The sequence below is a fragment of the Aspergillus karnatakaensis genome (genome assembly GCF_047715665.1).
Source record: "Aspergillus karnatakaensis strain CBS 102800 unplaced genomic scaffold BJY04scaffold_23, whole genome shotgun sequence".
In the NCBI taxonomy this organism is placed as follows: Eukaryota; Fungi; Ascomycota; class Eurotiomycetes; order Eurotiales; family Aspergillaceae; genus Aspergillus; species Aspergillus karnatakaensis.
The window spans coordinates 256666-275879 of record NW_027395735.1 but is presented as its reverse complement, the minus strand read 5'-3'; the positions used below and the strand labels follow the sequence as shown (position 1 = coordinate 275879).

Here is a 19214-nt window from a genome sequence, read left to right as displayed (position 1 = left end):
CTCTATAGTGCCTTGGCTGGGTACATGTGATTAGAGTGTAGGTACTATCTAGAAAGAGCAGGTAGTTCCTCGCTATTCCCTTGCTTCATCACATTTCTCTTCGCTATACTCCGGTACCACATCTTAAAGGCAAGCCCCATCAATGCAACTGCACCACAAGCAACCCCAATACCGATCCCTGCCTTTGCCCCAGTACTGAGGCCTCCTAGGCTGTCGACTGAACAGTAGACAGAACGGTCACCACTGGTGGCTGTTTTCTCAACGTCGTTGATAAAACCAGAACAATCGAAACCAGGCGCGCCGTTGACACTGATGCTCCGAAAGTGTGTCAGGTTCGGGAGGTGAATGCTATGCAATGCTCTGTTAGAGAGAATGGCAACCGCAGCATCCGAGGGAACATGGACATACTCGCTAGCTCCCGAAATCGAGAAATAATCGCCACTCTCAATCGCCAAGTCCAGGGTCAACTCGTTCTCGCTGAAAACGCTGAAACCCTCCACAGGGTTTCGAAGAGAAGGGAAATGAAGCCTGGGCCTTGTCAGTCTGCTCGCATCCTGCAGTGCGGAGGATGAGCACAGACCTGGATATGTTCCCCTGGAACCAGACGTTAGGACATTGGATGAGCCGCGGGAAACTTGCGTTCAGCGGCGGCCCCAACAAAGCTACTTTTAGCATCTGGGACCATGTCTCGTCGGAAGAAGGGAGCCCGACGCGGGCAAGACTGGGCATGGAGAGGCTTTGTTAAAGCCTAGTCAGCCCTGCTACAGGGAAGGATGTGCGCTGGACAGGATATATTAAATGAAATGTGAGTACCTCGTGATATTCCCTCCGAGCTCCAGCTTGTCGCGTACCTGTTCCAGACGCGAAAAGGAATATTCAATTGCCGGTTTACCATGCTGACCTATGCAGTTCTCATCCTGACACAAGCTGAATGTGCCATTTACCTCTCGAAGCTCGGAAAAGTGGACGCTTGCGTGAGTCATGTCCTTGGTCAGTCCGCGTCATTCAGATACATAGGAGTGGAACAGAAGGAGTGTAGTTGTAGGTACCTGCTCCAATTCCCCCTCATCCTTACCCAATCAACCCATTGCAGAGAAGGAAACTCGAGCGTCACATCCGAAGCCGACACAACCTCCACATGCATGGTCTTTGCACGCTCCAGCTTCGGCATAGACAGCTTCGATAGCCATGGCAATGCGTCATGCAATGCATGAAAGGAGTCGAGATACTGAAGGTCCGGAAACTCCACCGAACGCAGGGATTTGTTTCTACCATTGTAGAGAGAAATACCCCCCGTCATATTGGTGATGTTGGGGACGACAAGATTCTCTGTGAAACCTGTGAAATCGAAGTTTCCCACGAGCGTGGTGCAGTGCTCCGTCAAAGTGTCGAGTGAGGATTGGTTGGCGATGTACTCATCCCAGGACCCGCCTTCATGTCTACTGAAGCACTCTTGCCCAAATGCTTAAAGCATACGCTCAGCACGCGAAGGTCAGAAATGGATTGTACGTACCAGGAGCAGCAAGTGCTATGATCAGCAGCAGCCACGGCCATGGCCGGAACACTAGAACCCTATGTGAAGTGCCTTTGGTTCGTGCCATTATCATGAGAAAGCTCTAGCCAAATAAACTGCGGCTCTCCCAGTGGGGATGAGGGGATTTTAAGCAAGAATGCCCTCGGCGAGATATCGCCAAGAGTCTAGCAATTTTAACCGACCTTCGCACTCTCGCTAGACTGGCCATCTGTCCAATTATCAACTTGTATCCACAGTCGGGGATTCTTGGATGTCTCAAAAGGCCATATCATGATTGCACCATGCTGAGCTGAGCTGCTGGGGCGTTCAGGGCACCGAAGAGTCTACCTTGGCAGCAAATCAAAAGCGCAATCCATACCTATCTCCTAACACAACAGTGGGTTTTGACAGCTCTATTCTATGTGAGACTTCTGTCCCTTGCCGGAAGTGAGGGCTCACCCCTAGAAAGCTGGTAACTGCTGGTGACTACACTGATTGTGGCTCCGTTTCTATACGCTGGAGTATACATATATCTTGGTATATGGCACCATGGAGCACTTCAGACTCCAAGGACAACGTGTGAAACTTCGCTTTTCGGGACTGTTAGGTATACAGACACACACAGACAGACACACACACGCATGGCATGGTTTCAGAGCACGTTCACTCCACACCACTGATGCCCAGCTTGTACTTTGTTAGTCATTGCCACTAAGATTAGCAGCGATTTCTTCCTACTTTAGACTAGAGCCATTGCCCCTGGATCGCATCTGCTGGTCCCCCGGAAAGCAACTGTCAACACACTCTGCGATGCCTCCTTTATCGCGTCATAAGAGGCGTAAGATAGCGCCGTCAAGTGATTCGGCTCTCCCGACCGAAATTCTAGTGCAGATCTTCAGTTACATCTGTATACCCAGCCTTGAACAGAGACACTCAATCCTCCCACACGCCTACCAACGAGAGACTCTCCAGGATTTCGACGAACCATCCTGGCACTCGCTAGCCAGTCACACCTTGTTTTCACTGTGTCTCGCCTGTAGGCATTTTGGTGATATTGCTCGGCCTTTACTTTATCGCGAGTTTGTACCGGGATATGGCGATTCCTGGCGTTCCACGCGGTATGCGTGGGATGGGAGGCTCTGCTCCTTTGTGCGAACTATAGCGCGACGACCAGACCTAGCATCTATTGTGGAGAGAATTATATTCACCCGTACCTCTTTGAAACTGTGACTGAGGAAGAAGCGGAAGCTGCCCTTCGGAATTGCCGCACGCGCATTGGCACTCAAAGACAAGAAAAACCTATCAAGGAATGATTTGGTATCTTTTTGAATCGCCTTATTACCAACTCTCCGGCACTGCAGTATCCAATTAAGATGGGGCGTGCGCCTTCGGTGGGCTAAACTACAGGCCCTTGGAGTCTCCAGCCTACCACTGCAGACGTTGGATATTGTGAACCACTCCTACGCAGCCTGGTATACTAAACATTTCCACCTTGGCTATGAGTTCCCCAGCCCGTTAGAGATATTCTCAGGCATTCGGACACTCAATCTTCACATGTGCGGTGGCATTGTACCGGAGCCCAGCATTGGTACTCCGCCATTTTCGCTACGCAACCTCGAGTGCCTCAGCATTACACATAGCAGACTCCACAGTAGAGATCTCGAGGGCCTGCTTGCATGTTGCAATTATCTCCGCAGTTTCAAATACGAGGTTGCGTCCCTTACACATCGCCACTTGAGTGCTGCCCCGAGGCTGCATGGAGAAACCACTTTACCCCCGAAGCCGCGCACCACTACCTGTCGCACCACCGCGAGACACTCGAGTACCTGCACCTCGATCTACGCTTGGCGGGTCTCTTTCCAATTCGTGGTAATCCGCCTCGCTGGGAACGTTGGGCGCCAGTGCCGAACTTTCGCGAATTTACGGCTCTGCGACACCTATTTCTCGACGCAAGCCAGTGGTATGACGTGTCATATGAACTGCCTCCTCCGCTACTGCACCTTCTCCCGGCGAGCATTACCTCACTGCATTTTGCCCATGGCACGTATTGTGACATGGAGGAACGATCAGCGGGTTTGGTGACCTTTGCACAAACGATCCGGGTGGAGGATTTCAAGAAACAATGGTTCCCGGATCTCAAAGAGATCAGATGCAGTGTGTACAGAGTGAATTCAACTGTTCTGCCCGACGACCTGGTCTTGGGCGCATTGTTTGCAGGCGCAGGTGTGGACTTTGGGTACGCCGACTTGGCTAGAAGCGAGGCAACGTTGAATCTATCATGCGATCGGCCACCGACACCGGAGTACGATCCTGACCGTCCCCAGCCACTACCGGACGTGGAAGATCCGGATTTGTAGAGTGGTATATGAGCACGGAGGCCTACTTCGATGGTCGGGGACACGGGTTGGACAATTTCTTATATGTTCTACTCAGAAATTAGGTCCTGGGCATCGCTGCCAATGGCTGTCTTTCTAGGACATCCAGGCTAAGGTGGCTGTTAGCTAGACTATGCCACACATTCCATACCTCTTTATTCCCCCTTGGATACAAAGCCGGAAAGAGTCAATTCAGATTCAGCCTAACGCTACAAAAGGTCATCAGGATCATTGCAACACGCTTAGCCGTTCTACAAAACAGCCCTAACTGGCCGCTGGTAGTCAACCCCCTTCTCTCCACTGCCCGTTAGCCTCCTATCCTCCGGATCGAATACCGCCCCCGACGCAACCGTCGCCCTGATCCTCCTCCCAAAATACTCAACATCAACCCCCTCTCCATCCTTTACACCTGCCGGTAACCAAGCCCACGCCACCGGCTTCCGAATGCTAAACCCAAAGGCCGCAGTGGTGACATACCCCACGGCTTTCTCCCCGATAAACACCGGCTCCTTGCCCATGACCATCGACTTCCCATCGTCGATAATCAGACACCGATGACGACGTGTGAGTGCTTGTTTTGAGCGCGCCTGTAACGCTGCCTTACCAACAAAGTCGGTGTTGCCTTTGAGTTTCGATTCGGAGATTAAAGACGCAAGGCCTGCTTCGTATGGATCGTGCTCGGTGCTCAGGTCGGCGCCATATGTTCTATACCCCTTTTCAATTCTCAGAGCGTTGAATGCCGCTCTGCCGGCGGGTATAAGACCGTGGTTCTTCCCAGCTGCACATATCACATCCCAGAGTCGTTGGCCGTGGTCGGCAGACGTCTGGATCTCCCAACCGAATTCTCCAAGGTAGGACTTTCGGAACAGTATCACGGGGATGCTGGCTATTGTTGTATTTTTTGAATGCATGTAGGGTAAAGACGAGTTTGAGAGGTCGGTTGAGGTTATTGGAGCGAGCACATCAAGGGCGCGAGGGCCCCAGAGCCCAAGACAGCATGTGCCTCCGGTGATTTCCCGCACGGTGACGAATTCCTGAGCCGAGCTCTCGGTGTGGGAGCGCGCTTCACGGGTTAGATATGTGAGGTCTGTTGCTGTGTTGGCACCGATTTGGAATTTGTTGGTGGAAAGCTTGGTGATGAAGATATCGCTTCGGATGCCGGCGTTATTGTTCAGTAGGAGTGTATGGAGAATGGCTCCGGTCTGCAGGCTAGCTACATCTCCTGTGGTCAGCCATTCCAGGAGAGCTGTTGCGCCAGGGCCAGAAACGATAAAGCGATGGAACGATGTCATATCATACATCGCGACTGCATTCCGAGTCTTCCATGCCTCAACAGCTGTAACGGGGGAGTAAAACTGATTCGACCACGGATCTCGCTCCACAGGCCTCCATTGTGCCCGAAGTGACCTGACAAGATGTGCATTCGACTCATACCAAAACGGCCTTTCCCAGCCCCCGAGCTCCATGAACACAGCACCAAGCTCCCTCTGTCGCTGATAGAAGGGACTAGTGCGGAGACCTCGAGGTGATTCACGCGGTTGTAGCGGGTGCAGAATATCATAGATCTCGACGAAGTTCTGCTGTGATGTCTCCGAGACGTACTCCCTGTTAAGCTGTACATCCTCAAACCGCGAGAGCTCGCACTCGGAAATATCAACCGTCGACCACCCACGCGTCAATGCCTCCGCGAGAGCTCTCGCCACACCAGCCGAGTGCGTGACCCAGACTGCCTCGGCGACATAGAACCCATCAAGATTCGGCGCCTCTCCGATCAGCGGTCCCCCATCAGGCGTAAATGAGAAGACCCCATTAAACCCGTCGTCAATCTCTGCATCCCGTAACGCAGGAAGCAAATTCTGCGTCTCCTCCCACGCCGGCTGGAAATCCTCAACCGTGAACTCCAACCTCGAAGGCATGTTCTTCTCGTCCACATCCTTCGGCGTCAACCCAAGCGATCCCGCAACAACAGGCATCGGCTTATGCCCATAGTACCCAATCCCATACCGATCTCCGTGTTCACGGTAGTAAAGATCCTGGTCCTGATGCCGGAGGATCGGCAGCGTCGCATTCTTCCCATTTATCCTGCCGTTCACATCCCGGTTCGCGTGTTCCTTTATCGGCGTCGTCTTCGCATATTGATGTGCCAGTGGTAATAGCGGGATCGAGACACCAGCCATTGCGCCGACTTCGACGCCCCAGAAGCCAGCGCATGAGACGACTAGATCCGCGGAGATGAAGCCATTCGGTGTCGTTACTCCTGTTATTTTTCCACCGCTGTGCTCAATGCCCGTTACCGGCGTGTGTGGGAGATACTGCACGCCGGCTGCCTGTGTCCGCTCAATGAGAATCTGCGTTGCGCGAGCAGCTAATGCAAGCCCGTCGCTGGGTATGTGTAGTCCTCCTAGAACCGCATCTTTGTTCAGCCATGGATATAACTCAAGACACTCTTCCCTGTTGACAAGTCTCGCGTCCACGCCCCAAGAACTGGCGTATCCGTGCTTCCGTTTCAATTCCTCGATTCGTTCCGGTGTAGTCGCGACCTCTAGCCCACCAAGTTGGTTGAAGCAGTTCTCGCCGTCTTTTTCAATCGAGAGGAGTTTCTGCACTGTATATTGCGCGAATTTTGTCATTGTCTTTGAGGGTGAGGTTTGGAAGACTAATCCCGGTGCGTGCGATGTTGAGCCCCCAGGGAGGGCGAGGGGGCCTTGTTCGATGACTGTGATGTTTCGCCATCCGAGGGTGAGAAGCTCGTCTGCGAGGTTTGCACCGACGATGCCGGCGCCGATGATAATGACGCGTTGGGATTGTGGTTGTGACATGGTGTAGAGTATGATATCGATTGGACTGGAATTGATTCGTTCATGCTGGGAGTTGTGGTATAGCTATAGCTATAGCTATCACTGCTACAGAACTACTCACTACCCCTCCCTCCCTCCCCCGCTCTGAGAGATCGGTTCGTGGACCGTGTTGGATGAAAGATAGCCATGGCCGATCCGAGCCGGGGTTAGGGTTGGGGGGTCTAGACTACGATAAGGCGCAGCCGGGCGAGTCGGAAGCACACGGTTGCGAGCCGTTGCGCATCATTCCTGATTGGGGCATCAGTTCCAGGTTGCCTCTCTTGGGTTGCTATTATTGTCTCCTGATTACGTCCGTGTGATTTTCCCCGCAGATCCCTGGAAATGCTATCCTGACAGCTGACGACGTTTGTTGTCTACCATGGTTCAGGATCCTGCGATACTTTCCACCTCTCCCATTCGTACGATAAACTCTGCCGGTTGAAGACCACGGAACATCAATCTCCTTTATGGTGTTCGAGCACCTGTAGTACTTGTGAAGTTTATCTTTCCCCAATAGCACGAGATAAAGGACACTTACAGAGCCTTGAGTCAACTTGGCTCCCAAATTTGAGCAGGATAAGTGGCGCGTTGGACCAGAGGAGCTGACAAAGGCTGACACAGCGGTCTGACGCCTTTGCCTCTCTGTCACTGTGGTCGGCAGTGTGTTTATCATTATAGCCTAGATATAGTCAACAAGCGCTTCATGCGGGAGATTGCATTGGGATGGGTTGCGTTGGAAAGGAATCGTTGCTGCTTTTAGGAATTGGAACGGGCCTGGCGCTTGGATACTCGTGTGCCTGATTCGAACTGGAACGCTGCCCTGAACTGTCTGCCGCATATGGTTCGTTGGTGTCGCTTTGGATGTTGACCTTGGCGGTTGGTCTCGATTGCCGAACTACCACTATTGTAGTCTGTAGGAGGAACAGAATTTGCTAAATCTGTCGTTTGCGTGATTATAGATTCCCAAGGTTCCACCACGCCGATCCCTCGACATCCCCAATTACTGGTGCTGCGTTGTTATACTCAACATCGTCCATGTTTGCAAACTGGGCGGAATCTGCCCACAGCCAAGGGGTGTTGGACATAAGACTATCAATTGGGGCAATCAAATTGTCCCGGAGGCTTGTTTGGCGGAGTGATTCAGCCGTTGCTGTTGTTGGGCTCCGGTATAGTGGCATTGGAACTGCTTGCCCACCGTCGGTCGTGTTCACACTCACTTCAGGCGAAGCAGTAACGATGATATCAAGATTGGAGACTTCCTGAGCTCCGGTGACCATGGCAGTGGGCACGAGAGAGCGGTGCAGGAGCCCCTCGCTGCCTGGCGTTTCATCAGACACGTTAAACTGCAGAATATCCCACATGAGGGGAATATTGAGGTGGATCTTGGACGGGACCCAATCATCGAGGTCAATGTTATCAGACCCGGAGGCAATACGGGTCAGCTCATCTAGTTTTTGACTCTGTGAAATGTTAGTGCAATTCATCTTTTTGAAAGAAAAAGAACCTACTAGTACGTCACAGGCTCGCGAGAAAGGGACAAAAGACCGGAGAAAGTCAGTGCACTTGGCGAGGTCTGCCCGTGACTTGTATTTCAGTCGAGGGTCATCGGCACAGCAATAATAAAGCTGAACGCTGGCAGCAATCGCTGCAACGTGGCCAAAAAATGGGTCTGTGAGTCGCACTTGCTTTTCAGACACCATGTCGATTAGTCGGACTATCCAGGTGGCGTGCAAAAGCACGAGCTCCGAAGAGCGTCTCCAGAAGCTGTTGGGGATCGCAAGGTTGGGATTGTGCTGAGATGCTATTATGTAAAGGAATGGATGGTTGAGGACGGTGAGGATGGCGTGGTACATAAACTGCAGCTTTACCCATGGAACCCAGTACGCTCGATTCCGGGCGAGATCGTCTGCTGTACGTCGATAAAATTGTACATGATCGTATCTGTGGCAAAGCGAGGTGCTGTTTTCGATTTCTGTAAGATCCGACAGAACTACAGAGTACATTGACTCGTGTCTCCAGGGTTCTGTCAGGCGATTGTTGGCACAATCCGATACGTATGCTCGGACTTTGCTCCAGACCCAACCGAAGTATATTGACATGGTCCATATTCCGGTGTCTTCAGGTGAGGAGCATCCAACAGTGTCTCTAGGAACGGGGGGTGGCTTAGATGATGGGTCTCTTTCAGGTTCTCGGTGGCCAGGGGGAAGATGAGGGGGTCTCCATGTTGCGGTCGGGATGTTAAGCAGGCCAGACTGTCGGCCGTATGACTGTTCAAGTAGCTGCAGACTCCAGAATAGGCGTTTCTTCTGCTCGCCTTGTCGATCTTCACGCGTATATGCTGCCTCGGTGTCGAGCATCGCAGCGCGGCAGAGCTGTAGGCCCAGTCCGAGGTAGAAGCGGCCTTGTTGCAAATACCCATCTGGAGGCAGTCAGTACGGTCGCGTATTCTCTTTTTGGCATGGATGCTGCTCACCAATGAATGAAGAGTACGCAAGCAAGCAAAGACTCTCAATCGTTGCCAACTCTACTGATCCGTTCGCAATGCGCAGCATTATCAAGCTCTTTGCGCTATCTGCATAGCGCTTCCCTTGGTCAGGGTCTCGGGCGAATCGCATAGTTAATGCCAAAATACTGCAGATAAGCTCTTCAGGGTGAGACTCGATATTACCGAGCTCCTTAATATTCAGGCACCAGACCGGTTGTCGGTGACAACATTCCAGATAGATGTCTATCGCTTTGGCGATAAAAAGCGATGAAGCCTGCGGACTCGCATCGTCGAGACCAAATATCGAAGGGAAGGCGCTCTCCTGTGGGTAACTGCCGTCTCCATGCGAAATCACCGATGAAAACTCGGGCGCTTCTTCTTGCACCTGTCGTTCCTGCTGGTGAGCGGCCCCTCGCAGGATCTGATTGACCTTCTCCTCCAGCTCTGCTATTCGGTCTTTCTAAAAGATCATCAGCAGAATCTGGCTTCGCTGTCGAGACAACATACACTTGGGCCGCTTGTTGAACCCCCAGCAGCTGCGTAGGAGCACTGTTGGCCCAGCCGCACACAGCACGAGCACGCCGGTTTCTCCCCTGGACAGCGTGTCTTTTTTCGCCTGTAATCTGTCAGCGGAGTACTTGCTCTTGAGATAAGGAAGCGAACCTGCAGTTGATACAAGCATGATTTGAGCGAAGCCGTCGACGGCCTCCCTCTTGCGGCGTCATATCACTGATTCTCCAAGCGAAGCGGTATGAATTAAGAAGGACGTTCTGCGGGTGATCCGCGACCAAAGAATGCTTAAGGCGCTAGAAGCAGTCTGGAGCAATGAGAATGAAGGAGAAAGAGGTGAACGAGGGAGGGCCCTCAGGATGATGACGGCAGTTGCGCATGGACCAGCCACGGGCATGCGGGGTCGACTGTGCTCTGGATGTCTTTGCCATGTCTGGAAAGCGAATAGACATTCAGCCACTTGTCCATACACAGTTAGTCACAGGAACAGAGACAGCTGTTTCCTATCTTCCGCCAATAGCAGACGGTGGTTATTATCTTGAGATAGGCGTGGGTCTGTTGGAAAGGATGAGATTCTCCTCGGGTACAGGGCACGGAAAACGCCCGACTTTCATTCTTCACTACTTGCGGGGATCAATCTGGCTTCATCATAAGACGCTAATCATTAAGAAATTATTAATCATGAAATACAACACAACGCTCGCAGAAACAAAGAATTCTAGTCATCCACCACGATCTACCAAGCAACCGCTGCTGGTCGTGCTGCCCCCAGCGAGGAGCAGCACTCGCCCCCATTGGGATTGCAACTCAGACTCGAGCAGAACTCCGAATCTTTCGCACTCGTCGTCGCCTCCTTGGGGACGTTCTGTCGCGCAGGCCAGATCTCTTGTCCGGCCTTCTCCTCTTTGGCAAAGTGCTCGAGCACGGTTTCCCGCACAGACTTCTGGAAGTACAGTGGGCCCTTCTCCTTCTCGGGGTGGAGCTCTCCGTTGACAAAGACACCTGCATTGAGGTTCTTCTGTGCAAGAGTGCAGAGGTACTTGTCCTCATTCATCACCCGCTTGTACATCGCGTTGACCTTGTCAAAATCGTCGTCGCTGGCGCTCTTGTTGCGGTAGACCTCGTACTTGACGATCGATTTGGCAGGGCCGACGGGCACGAATCGCTGCATAAAGAAGAAGTTGGGGCTGATTCGTTAGCTACTGCTCTTCCTTTTCAGATAATGGATGACTTACGAGACATTCATGGAGGCATTGGGGAAGTAGTAGGTGCTAGCAATCTTCAACCCCTTCTCAATCTGCTCGGGGGTATTCTTCGCATCGTGGATGATGCTGCCGTCCTTGGTGTCGACCGAGTAGCTGTGTAGGTCGGCAATCGATGGAAGATCAGGGTGTGTGGTCAAGCAGTGGTAGCACTCGTTGTAGTTGTCGGATCCGATCTTCCAGTTGTAGTCGGCTTCAATCTCCCACGCATGGTCAAAGGAGTAGTCATCCCAGTTGACATAGTCCATCCGGGGCTGTCGGTCGATCCCCTTGAAGTCGTCATCCCACGCAATTTCCGGCTTCTCCTTTGCGTCCATGTTGACCCAGATAAACCCATTGTGGTCGACATGCACATGGATCGGAAGAAGTCCGTTCTTGCTCTTATCGAAGCCATCTAGATCCTGGTACCCCGGAGCTTTTGCCAGCTTGCCGTTCAATCCGTAGGACCAGCCGTGGTACTTGCAAGCGAAGATGCGAGCGGAACCACCCTCTTCAGTAACAACAGGAAAAGCACGGTGGCGGCAGACATTGTGGAAAGCGTTGATCTCTCCTTGGCGGTCTTTGACAAGGATGAACTCGAACCCTCCAATCTCGTACTTCAGCCAGTCACCGGTGTTGATGAGACGCAGCTTGTGTGTCGTCAAGAGCCACTTTCGGGAGAAGATAGCGCGGCGCTCTAGCTCGAACATCTCCTGTGACGTATACCACGAGGCAGGTAGGGCGCGAGTAGCGTTTTTAGTCTCGTCGGCTGCCTTTGCAGACCCGCCGACTCCAAGGTAGCTTAATAGAGAGGCCATTGTGGGGTGCAGTAGTATAAGAAATGTATGAAGTTGACTGCAAGATATGCAATGAAGTTATGATGTTTCTGGAGATGAAACTCTGATGAAGATTCTGTTATCTCTGTGGACTCAAAGACCTTGATATAGAAATCCATTCTTTGGTCCTACACTTTGACAACCTCATCTTGACCTCAGTCCAGACCACGATAGCGACCGAACCGTTCGTCCTCCCGACGCCACCGGAGGTTGGTATCAGAGGAACGGATCACGAGCCTGGCACGATTCTCATCCTTCAAGATAGACAAAGAACCTGAACCGTGTGTGTTTGCTGTCCGTGTCGGAGTGGGTGGACCGGCACACGGTTCGTCTCCCGAACCGCCGGCGTGGCGTCTCAGACGGCCCCGGGCAGCGATCATTGCTCCTACTTGAAACCCTTAATGCTTAGAGGCAAAGATAAGAATATCATTTGCTCTGAGGCCAGCTTCACTAAGCCTGATGAAGAAAGAGATGCATCGGTCCAATGGTTATCCTTGAATTACATAGTTACCCCGACTATAGGACTCTATAGTACTGTCTTCTGAAACTATCCCCGCTTTCATCATAGGCCACAGCCTCTATAAGCCCTTCTACATGCTATAGTAGATGTAGTACTGTGTCCCAGATTGTCTTATTGTGTAATCTGTACTCTCAATCCCAACATTGTCTGAAACTCTGAACAAACTTGTCATCTGTGCCACCAAGATGTCAACTAAACAAGACCACCAACCGCATTCAGCCATCGATACCCAAGCGAAGAATTCGGAAAAGCCTACCAACAACAATGCTGCATCCTCACTGGCGTCCTCCCCTCCCGGCCACGTCGCCGAGCATGGCACCGAAGAAAGCGGTCTACACCGAAGACTCGAGAATCGTCAGATCCAGCTGATAGCGATTGGGGGTTCTATCGGCACAGCCCTATTCGTCAGTATCGGCGAGGGTCTAAACAATGCAGGTCCTGGGAGTTTGCTGCTGGCGTACTTTATCTACAGCTGCATGTTGTCCCTCGTGAACAACTGCGTTGCTGAGATGTCCACGTACATGCCCATCAGCGGTGCGTTCATCCGACTGGCAGGCAAGTGGGTGGACGAGGCGTTTGGGTTTATGGCCGGGTGGAACTTCTACTTCTATGAAGCCCTGCTGGTTCCTTTTGAGATCACTGCACTAAACCTGGTACTATCCTTTTGGAGTGACAATATCCCGGTTGCTGCTGTCTGTGCGGCATGCATCGTTCTCTACGCGTGAGCTCCCCATGGCTACCCTCTTACGGCCAATTCTTCTCGTCGTTCCAATGCTGTCTTGAGAGAGGCTAGCTGAATGTTGCTAACATTCTTTCTCTCCCAGTTGCTTGAACATCCTAGCCGTCCGAGCCTACGGTGAGGCCGAATTCTGGCTATCCAGTGGTAAGGTCATCCTGATACTAATCCTTTTTTTCTTCACCTTCGTGACCATGGTTGGCGGCAATCCCCAAGGCGACGCATACGGCTTCCGGTATTGGGACTCCCCTGGCGCATTCCACGAGCACCTCTCAACGGGCACCTTAGGCCGCTTCGAAGGCTTCCTTGCGGCACTCTGGTCAGCATCCTTTACCTGCGTTGGCCCTGAATACGTATCCATGGTAGCCGCCGAGGCGAAATACCCACGCATCTATATTAAAAACGCCTTCAAAACCGTATACTGGCGCTTCGGGGTGTTCTTTGTCGGTGGTGCCCTATGCTGCGGCATTGTTGTAGCATACAACGACCCGTCTCTTGTCCATGCGCTTGCTGGAGATGGCTCTGGGACGGCGGCCGCTTCGCCGTACGTGATCGCCATGCGCAACCTCGAGATCCAAGCCCTACCGCACCTTATCAATGCCCTTTTAGTGACGACGATTTTCTCCGCCGGCAACACGTACACGTATTGCGCTACTAGGACGCTATATGGACTGGCTATTGACGGTCGCGCCCCACGCATCTTCAAGAAATGCACGAAACAAGGCATTCCGGTGTACTGCTTTGCAGTGACCATGCTGTTTGCCTGTCTCTCATTCCTGCAGCTCTCGGATAGTTCCGCGTCGGTACTTTCATGGCTGATCAATCTGACCACTGCGGCTGGAATCATTGACTATATCGTGATGTGTGTGACCTTCATCTGGTTCTATCGAGCATGTACAGCCCAAGGATTTGACCGGACGACTCTTCCCTACCGCGGTTGGTTTCAACCCTGGTGCGCGTACATCGGACTGGCATGGATGATAACAATTGTGACATGCTACGGATACGCAAGCTTCAAGCCTTGGGATGTGACTTCTTTCTTCACCCATTACACCATGCTGATCGTGGCAGCAGTCACTTTCACCGGATGGAAGTTGCTGAAGCGAACGAAGCTGCTGCGACCACACGAACTGGATCTGCATTGGGAAGCACCACAGGTGACTGCTTATGAGGAGGCGCTGTCGCTCCGCGAGCCGGTGACGACTTTCTGGGGGGAAGTGTTTTCGTTTCTCCCTGGAAGAAAAAACAGACAGGCTGGGGATGGAAGCTAGGTAGTCTGCTTTCGGACTTAACCCTCACTGCTCATATCTTAATCTTGTATTTATCTGTTGAGAAATCATGTGTTGTATCAAGGTTGAGACTGTAATCTAAGAGACTCGAGAAAGTGAGTAGACAAAGAAAAAATCTTGCTACTTCCTCTCATATCTTGGTCAGTCATTCCAACCGTCAGGAATATATCTCCGCATTGCTTCACATAGATAACCACTCTCAACCGGAAACTCCGCTTCATTCTCGTACAAAAGCAGAGGCACATATTACGCCGCGGTTTGTATCTCGAATAGGAGAAACTAACAGCGAAAGCCCGAGAACAGCGCATCAACACAGACTCAGAGTCCATCGACAGTTATCGCCGCCAAGCCGGACACGGCCCATGAACCGATCACGTGCCCTGTTGCGGGGAAGCTCCCGCGAGCTCGGTGCGGAGAATCCTACTCCATCACACCGAGCTCATGAAGCTCACTTTTCCTCTCAGATCCTTATGGCACCCCAGCGCACTGACAGCCAAGAAACTTCAATGAATGTCGTAGCCTCAACACGGCTGTTGCCTCGCTTCTCCCTCCGTAACCGTCCGCGACCGTGTACGCCCGGCTCAGCTGTCGACGTCCCCGCGTTATACGCCTCGACTACCGCGACGAGACCTGCACGCATCCCAACAGGGAAACATACTCTCCGTGGAACATATACGAATACCAGGATCTTTTCCAACCGGGCCCATGCGTATGGACGGCACAGCGAACAGATTCGGCACCGGAGAACTAGCGAGCGGACCGACTCTATTCGGAAGACGAAAGCGATTGCGATGATTTGATCCGTCACTGGCATGGCCTACAACATCTCGATGCGCTGACGAATGTCCCAGGCTGTGGCAAGGAGACCATATGGTGAGGTGTTCGGTTCTATAACAACACGGCTGGGTGGCGGACACCGGACTGCGGGATTGAGCAACTTGGGCGGGTGTTTCGGGAGGTATGGCCGTGTCCCATGGCAAGAGCATGGAGTTGATGGGAACAGAACCGCTCTGGGAACCCCTCTCCGCAGCGTGGAAATTTCATACCCTAGGAGGGACAGCGAAGGCTATCAACTCGCTTGAAGGAGATACTGCCATGGATCACAGAATAAAGCTTCGAAAAGATCGGTGTCTACTGGCCCATAGGATGTTTCATCTTCGGCTCCTAGCCCGATTATAAGAATTAACTTCTTGCGACTGTGGTGCTGGAGAGTAGGGTTGCTTTAACTCTTCGCATAACAATTGGTACGATGCAAGCATACTAACATGATGACAACAGCGCCTTTAAATTCGCTCTTCTCGTCGGTAGCACATTGCCGGCGTGTTCCGGAAGACGCTCTCGCCAAAGCTCGCAGAGAATTGGAAGTTCAACACCGTGTATCGCGATCAGACTCGAGAGAATATCTTTAGTACAGCTGTGAGTCGTATGGAGGAAATGGGAGCCGTGCGGACCCGGGTGGAGAGAATTCATAGCCGAGGAGAGAGATACATTGGCGATAAGGGGTCAGGATATAGAGCTGCATTAGGTTTAGCAAAAGCACCTGGAGGATCGACACTGGCTGTGGATTCCCACCTTTTGCCGTCCTCACTGTTCAAGAGAAGGCTTGACCATTCTATGCATAAGGTTGAATGGCCGACTGCGTTGTAACCATGGTGAAGTTATACCGAGTTACGGTCAGCCACATCATCACTCAAGCGCCTACATTAGATGAAGCGGTCAAAGATCCAAGTAGTGTTGCTTTACCGACCACATGGTCGCAGTCATAACTTTGAGTGGGATAGTGGTCTGTCATCAGATCACCTGCAAAGCAAGTGATGTCAAGACTGAACCCTAATCTTCAGAGGATGTCAATCTGACCACAATTCTAATGCCGTCACAGCCAGATTATAAGTACGATAGCTCGTCCTCATTCTTGAATCACATCATTTTGTCTCGAAATTCTGCAATTACAAGCCACAATGCGCGCCTCCGTTCTCTAAACCCTGACCACCCTTCTGTCCGGTGCCTTCGGCGTACCGAACATGTACCTCCTGACGGAGGTAGATCAACCGGAGCGGTACACGTGCCTCAGAGGGTGCATGCCAGGCAAGTCAGCCTGTCCTGATAACATGGTAAGCATCAATCCTGGATACGTACATCCACTCACTAACCTATCCGTCCAAAAACAGTACGCGTACGAATTTGTAGGCGCTCCCTGGATCGAACCGTCCGCCTAATAGCCCGCTGGAATAGAAGCTGATCGCACTAGCCCGACAATTGCTGGAGTTGCTGCCTCAAGATGCAAAGTGAATCTCAGATGATAGAGCACTTCGAAGACCAAGGTACGTGTGTTTCTCGTGGCGCGCCTACTGCCAATGTCCCTTTCTCAGGCTAAGGTCAATTTGAAACCCGTGGATAGCCACATGCCATCTGAAACTTGGTGACTACTGTTGCAAGGCTGAGGGATGCGCCTGGTGTTGTAAAGGGATCTGCTCTGCCGACAAATTCGCCGGTTGGGAGGGGCACTGCTGGCGAGGTGGTTAAGGGGCTCAACGTAGATGTTGTTATCTGCGATGGCGCATTCCAGATCACCCGAGAGGCTAGCATGGGTTTTCAAGTGCAAGAGTCATTTCTCTTGTAGGGGTAAGAATGGAAAAACGGTTGAAAAGGAGTCATAGTGTCTGAGGGAACTCTTCTGTTATGCAGAAATTTTACCAGATTCCTGCGTCAACTTTTCAACTGAATGAATAAACAATCCAGGCAATGCCACCAGCTATGTGACTGAAGGATGTTTTACCGTGAGGCAATGCGCACTAGTTGCTAGATACTGTTGACTGAACGCCCTCCAGAGCAGCGATGCCGGCCGTGGAAAAAAAGGATCGTTTTTGCAGAAAGCCTTAGCTGCCTGTTCGACCCCTTGTTCATCCAGTGTTATCGTGCGGACAAGGTCAAAGTCCAAGAGCCACATTTGGTGCTTGCCCAAGACATTCGACCATGTCTGCCCTGACTTGTTATTTGGCGCCGCAAGGACAAACTCGACATCATTCCCATCGACTTCCGCTACCCAGTGCATCACGGCTAGGGCGTCGGCCATCGTCCGTGCGTAGCCAATAATGTCCTCGCGCGGTATACCGGGTTCCTCCATCTGATCCAGATGTAAAGGGTAATTTCGTAGTGAGAATGCCTGGAACTTCGAGCGGCTAGAGGTTGTCTGGATCCGACGTCTACCCAGGTAGGGTCTAATCAGGCAATCGCGATTGGTGTCGCTGGTCATGATTTCGGATATCAGTGGCTTTGGACAATACCGTTCTGTGAGAAGCCGTCTGGCACCTTTTGATACCGGGGGTATTCGCTGTGCGTGGATCATGGTGCATGGTTGATAGCCCTGAGGGAAAGACTGGAGATTATCCCCCCACCACGTACTTGTGGGAGTAAATAGGTCGTAGCAAGCGGGGATCTGGATGTGAGGAATGGGGTTTTTCGTGTCGTAAGGAAGTATCTCTTTCAGACTCCGCTCGATCCGCTGATGCATTTCAAAGTCGTTGGACAGAGACCTCTCTGGGCCGCCATCCTCTCGCTTGAATGCTGAGTCGTGGTCTGCTGCCGCCCATACTGTTCCGCAGAACCCAGCGCCAATGCGCCGGAGCTTTATCTGAGTGTCAATCATTTGTTTGGTTTATCTTGGTTGTAGAGAGAGAAGAAGAAAGTGAGGATGAAAGAATGAGGTGACTCAGATTCAGTGATATGTAACAAGCTCAGCTTCAAAAACAAACTTTTCCGGACACTCAACCCGGTCGACACAGAAATTATGTAGACGTTTAGCATAATCCCGGTCATTCAGGGCTTCCCTCCTGGCTCTCAATCTGTAAAATCTGCGAGCTCACCAAGTTGATGTGGCCCTGTAATGTTCCTGGTCCAGTCCCATAAGAAGTATCCCACACACCCGAGTATGAGCACAAGGCCCATTGTTATGACCGAGCATCGCTTACACCTTTCCCAGATTTGCCGATGGCGAGTCCCATTGTAGAATGACTCAATCTCCTCCGTGGCGGTGTCGTGGATGGATTTATGGTGTAGAGCAGACATGGTCGGCATTGTTGAGCTGGAGCTGGCTGGGATTTCGAAACGACTTGAGGTTAGTCTTGACGAATGGGCTGGTGTAATCATCACTAACCTGTTTGCTTAATGGCCACGGTTTATGAAACAAACTATAGTAGATATCGGTCCAGACACTCAAAACGTAGAAACGGTACGAAGATGAAAGTGCATCAACCTCGCTCTATATATGCTACCCAGCACGGTGGACACATCGGCAGCAGCCCTAACCCCTTCACAACCAGGAGGTTTTGGCAGTCAATAAGCCGAGTCAGCGCCCTGCATGCCATCGAGGGAGGCATCGAGGAAGCCAGCGAGTCATTTTCAATCCAGACCTTCCATAGCCTTTCGCTCTTCGACTATACAAGCCATAGTCTGGTGGCTGAAACGACCCTAAGAGTAAATTCGGTATGGCACGCATCATGCGGCCTTGCCGGAGGCATCCTGCACTCACTAAAGGGGATAATTGCCCTGGGCCGCTTTTAGTAGCGTTGGCAATCCCCAGTGCTCGCCTTGTTGGGCTATAGCGCAGCTGTTTAGCCTGGTCTAACAGTTGGGCGTGGGTGGGGGCCGTCTATTTATGAACTCCCTCGATCAAGTATGCAGCTGTCGGTTTTGAACTAATAAAATCTGTGATACCGTAGTGTTCTCAAGCTTATTTCGCGCAACACTCGACGGTCATCTACGCCTTGAGCGGAATCCCGGGTTGAGGACATGCAGTCGATACACTGAAGAGGTTCCGGCTCTACGACTAGAGAGGATGTCCTGGCTGGGACAGAATTCTTCTCATAATATATG

The 19214-nt window shown here is 51.8% G+C and overlaps 7 protein-coding genes across 7 annotated transcripts; 2 read left to right on the top strand and 5 right to left on the bottom strand.

Moving 5' to 3' along the window:
• Positions 1-15: 15 nt before the first annotated feature.
• BJY04DRAFT_188543 (uncharacterized protein) lies at positions 16-1892 on the bottom strand. Its single transcript, XM_073711242.1, has 5 exons — positions 1050-1892; positions 814-969; positions 581-736; positions 409-528; positions 16-348 (listed from the first exon to the last, which is right to left on the bottom strand). The coding sequence occupies exons 1-5, from the start codon at positions 1298-1300 to the stop codon at positions 45-47; spliced, it is 987 nt and encodes a 328-aa protein (XP_073571468.1). The 5' UTR covers positions 1301-1892; the 3' UTR covers positions 16-44.
• A 1297-nt stretch (positions 1893-3189) lies between these two features.
• Positions 3190-3870, top strand: BJY04DRAFT_218095 (uncharacterized protein; the record flags this gene model as incomplete). The annotated part of the gene is made up of 1 exon (XM_073716234.1): positions 3190-3870. The coding sequence occupies one exon, from the start codon at positions 3190-3192 to the stop codon at positions 3868-3870; it is 681 nt and encodes a 226-aa protein (XP_073571467.1).
• Positions 3871-4070: 200 nt separating this feature from the next.
• Positions 4071-6862, bottom strand: BJY04DRAFT_56163 (GcvT family protein). The gene has a single exon (XM_073720643.1). The coding sequence runs from the start codon at positions 6705-6707 to the stop codon at positions 4140-4142; it is 2568 nt and encodes an 855-aa protein (XP_073571466.1). The 5' UTR covers positions 6708-6862; the 3' UTR covers positions 4071-4139.
• Positions 6863-7678: 816 nt separating this feature from the next.
• Positions 7679-9935, bottom strand: BJY04DRAFT_207430 (putative C6 transcription factor; the record flags this gene model as incomplete). The annotated part of the gene is made up of 5 exons (XM_073713857.1): positions 7679-8185; positions 8234-9144; positions 9199-9670; positions 9718-9851; positions 9887-9935. 5 exons carry the CDS (start codon positions 9933-9935, stop codon positions 7679-7681), a joined length of 2073 nt encoding a protein of 690 aa, XP_073571465.1.
• Positions 9936-10456: 521 nt separating this feature from the next.
• On the bottom strand, positions 10457-11853 carry BJY04DRAFT_227727 (aromatic ring-hydroxylating oxygenase subunit alpha; the record flags this gene model as incomplete). The annotated part of the gene is made up of 2 exons (XM_073718696.1): positions 10956-11853; positions 10457-10907 (listed from the first exon to the last, which is right to left on the bottom strand). The coding sequence occupies exons 1-2, from the start codon at positions 11777-11779 to the stop codon at positions 10457-10459; spliced, it is 1275 nt and encodes a 424-aa protein (XP_073571464.1). The 5' UTR covers positions 11780-11853.
• A 649-nt stretch (positions 11854-12502) lies between these two features.
• Positions 12503-14324, top strand: BJY04DRAFT_207428 (amino acid permease/ SLC12A domain-containing protein; the record flags this gene model as incomplete). Its single annotated transcript, XM_073713856.1, has 2 exons — positions 12503-13038; positions 13142-14324. The coding sequence occupies 2 exons, from the start codon at positions 12503-12505 to the stop codon at positions 14322-14324; spliced, it is 1719 nt and encodes a 572-aa protein (XP_073571463.1).
• Positions 14325-17094: 2770 nt separating this feature from the next.
• BJY04DRAFT_218091 (zinc finger protein) lies at positions 17095-17988 on the bottom strand (the record flags this gene model as incomplete). Its single annotated transcript, XM_073716233.1, has 1 exon — positions 17095-17988. One exon carries the CDS (start codon positions 17986-17988, stop codon positions 17095-17097), a length of 894 nt encoding a protein of 297 aa, XP_073571462.1.
• Positions 17989-19214: the final 1226 nt, after the last annotated feature.

Excerpts from the sequence above, each read along its gene's own strand:
- BJY04DRAFT_56163 (XM_073720643.1), bottom strand. The coding sequence starts at position 6,707 with ATGTCACAACCACAATCCCAACGCGTCATTATCATCGGCGCCGGCATC.
- BJY04DRAFT_188543 (XM_073711242.1), bottom strand. The coding sequence starts at position 1,300 with ATGACGGGGGGTATTTCTCTCTACAATGGTAGAAACAAATCCCTGCGT. Across the intron at positions 529-580 it reads TTCCAGGGGAACATATCCAG|GCTTCATTTCCCTTCTCTTC; the intron begins GTCTGTGCTCAT and ends GACAAGGCCCAG. Across the intron at positions 349-408 it reads TCGATTTCGGGAGCTAGCGA|CATTCACCTCCCGAACCTGA; the intron begins GTATGTCCATGT and ends AGCATTGCATAG.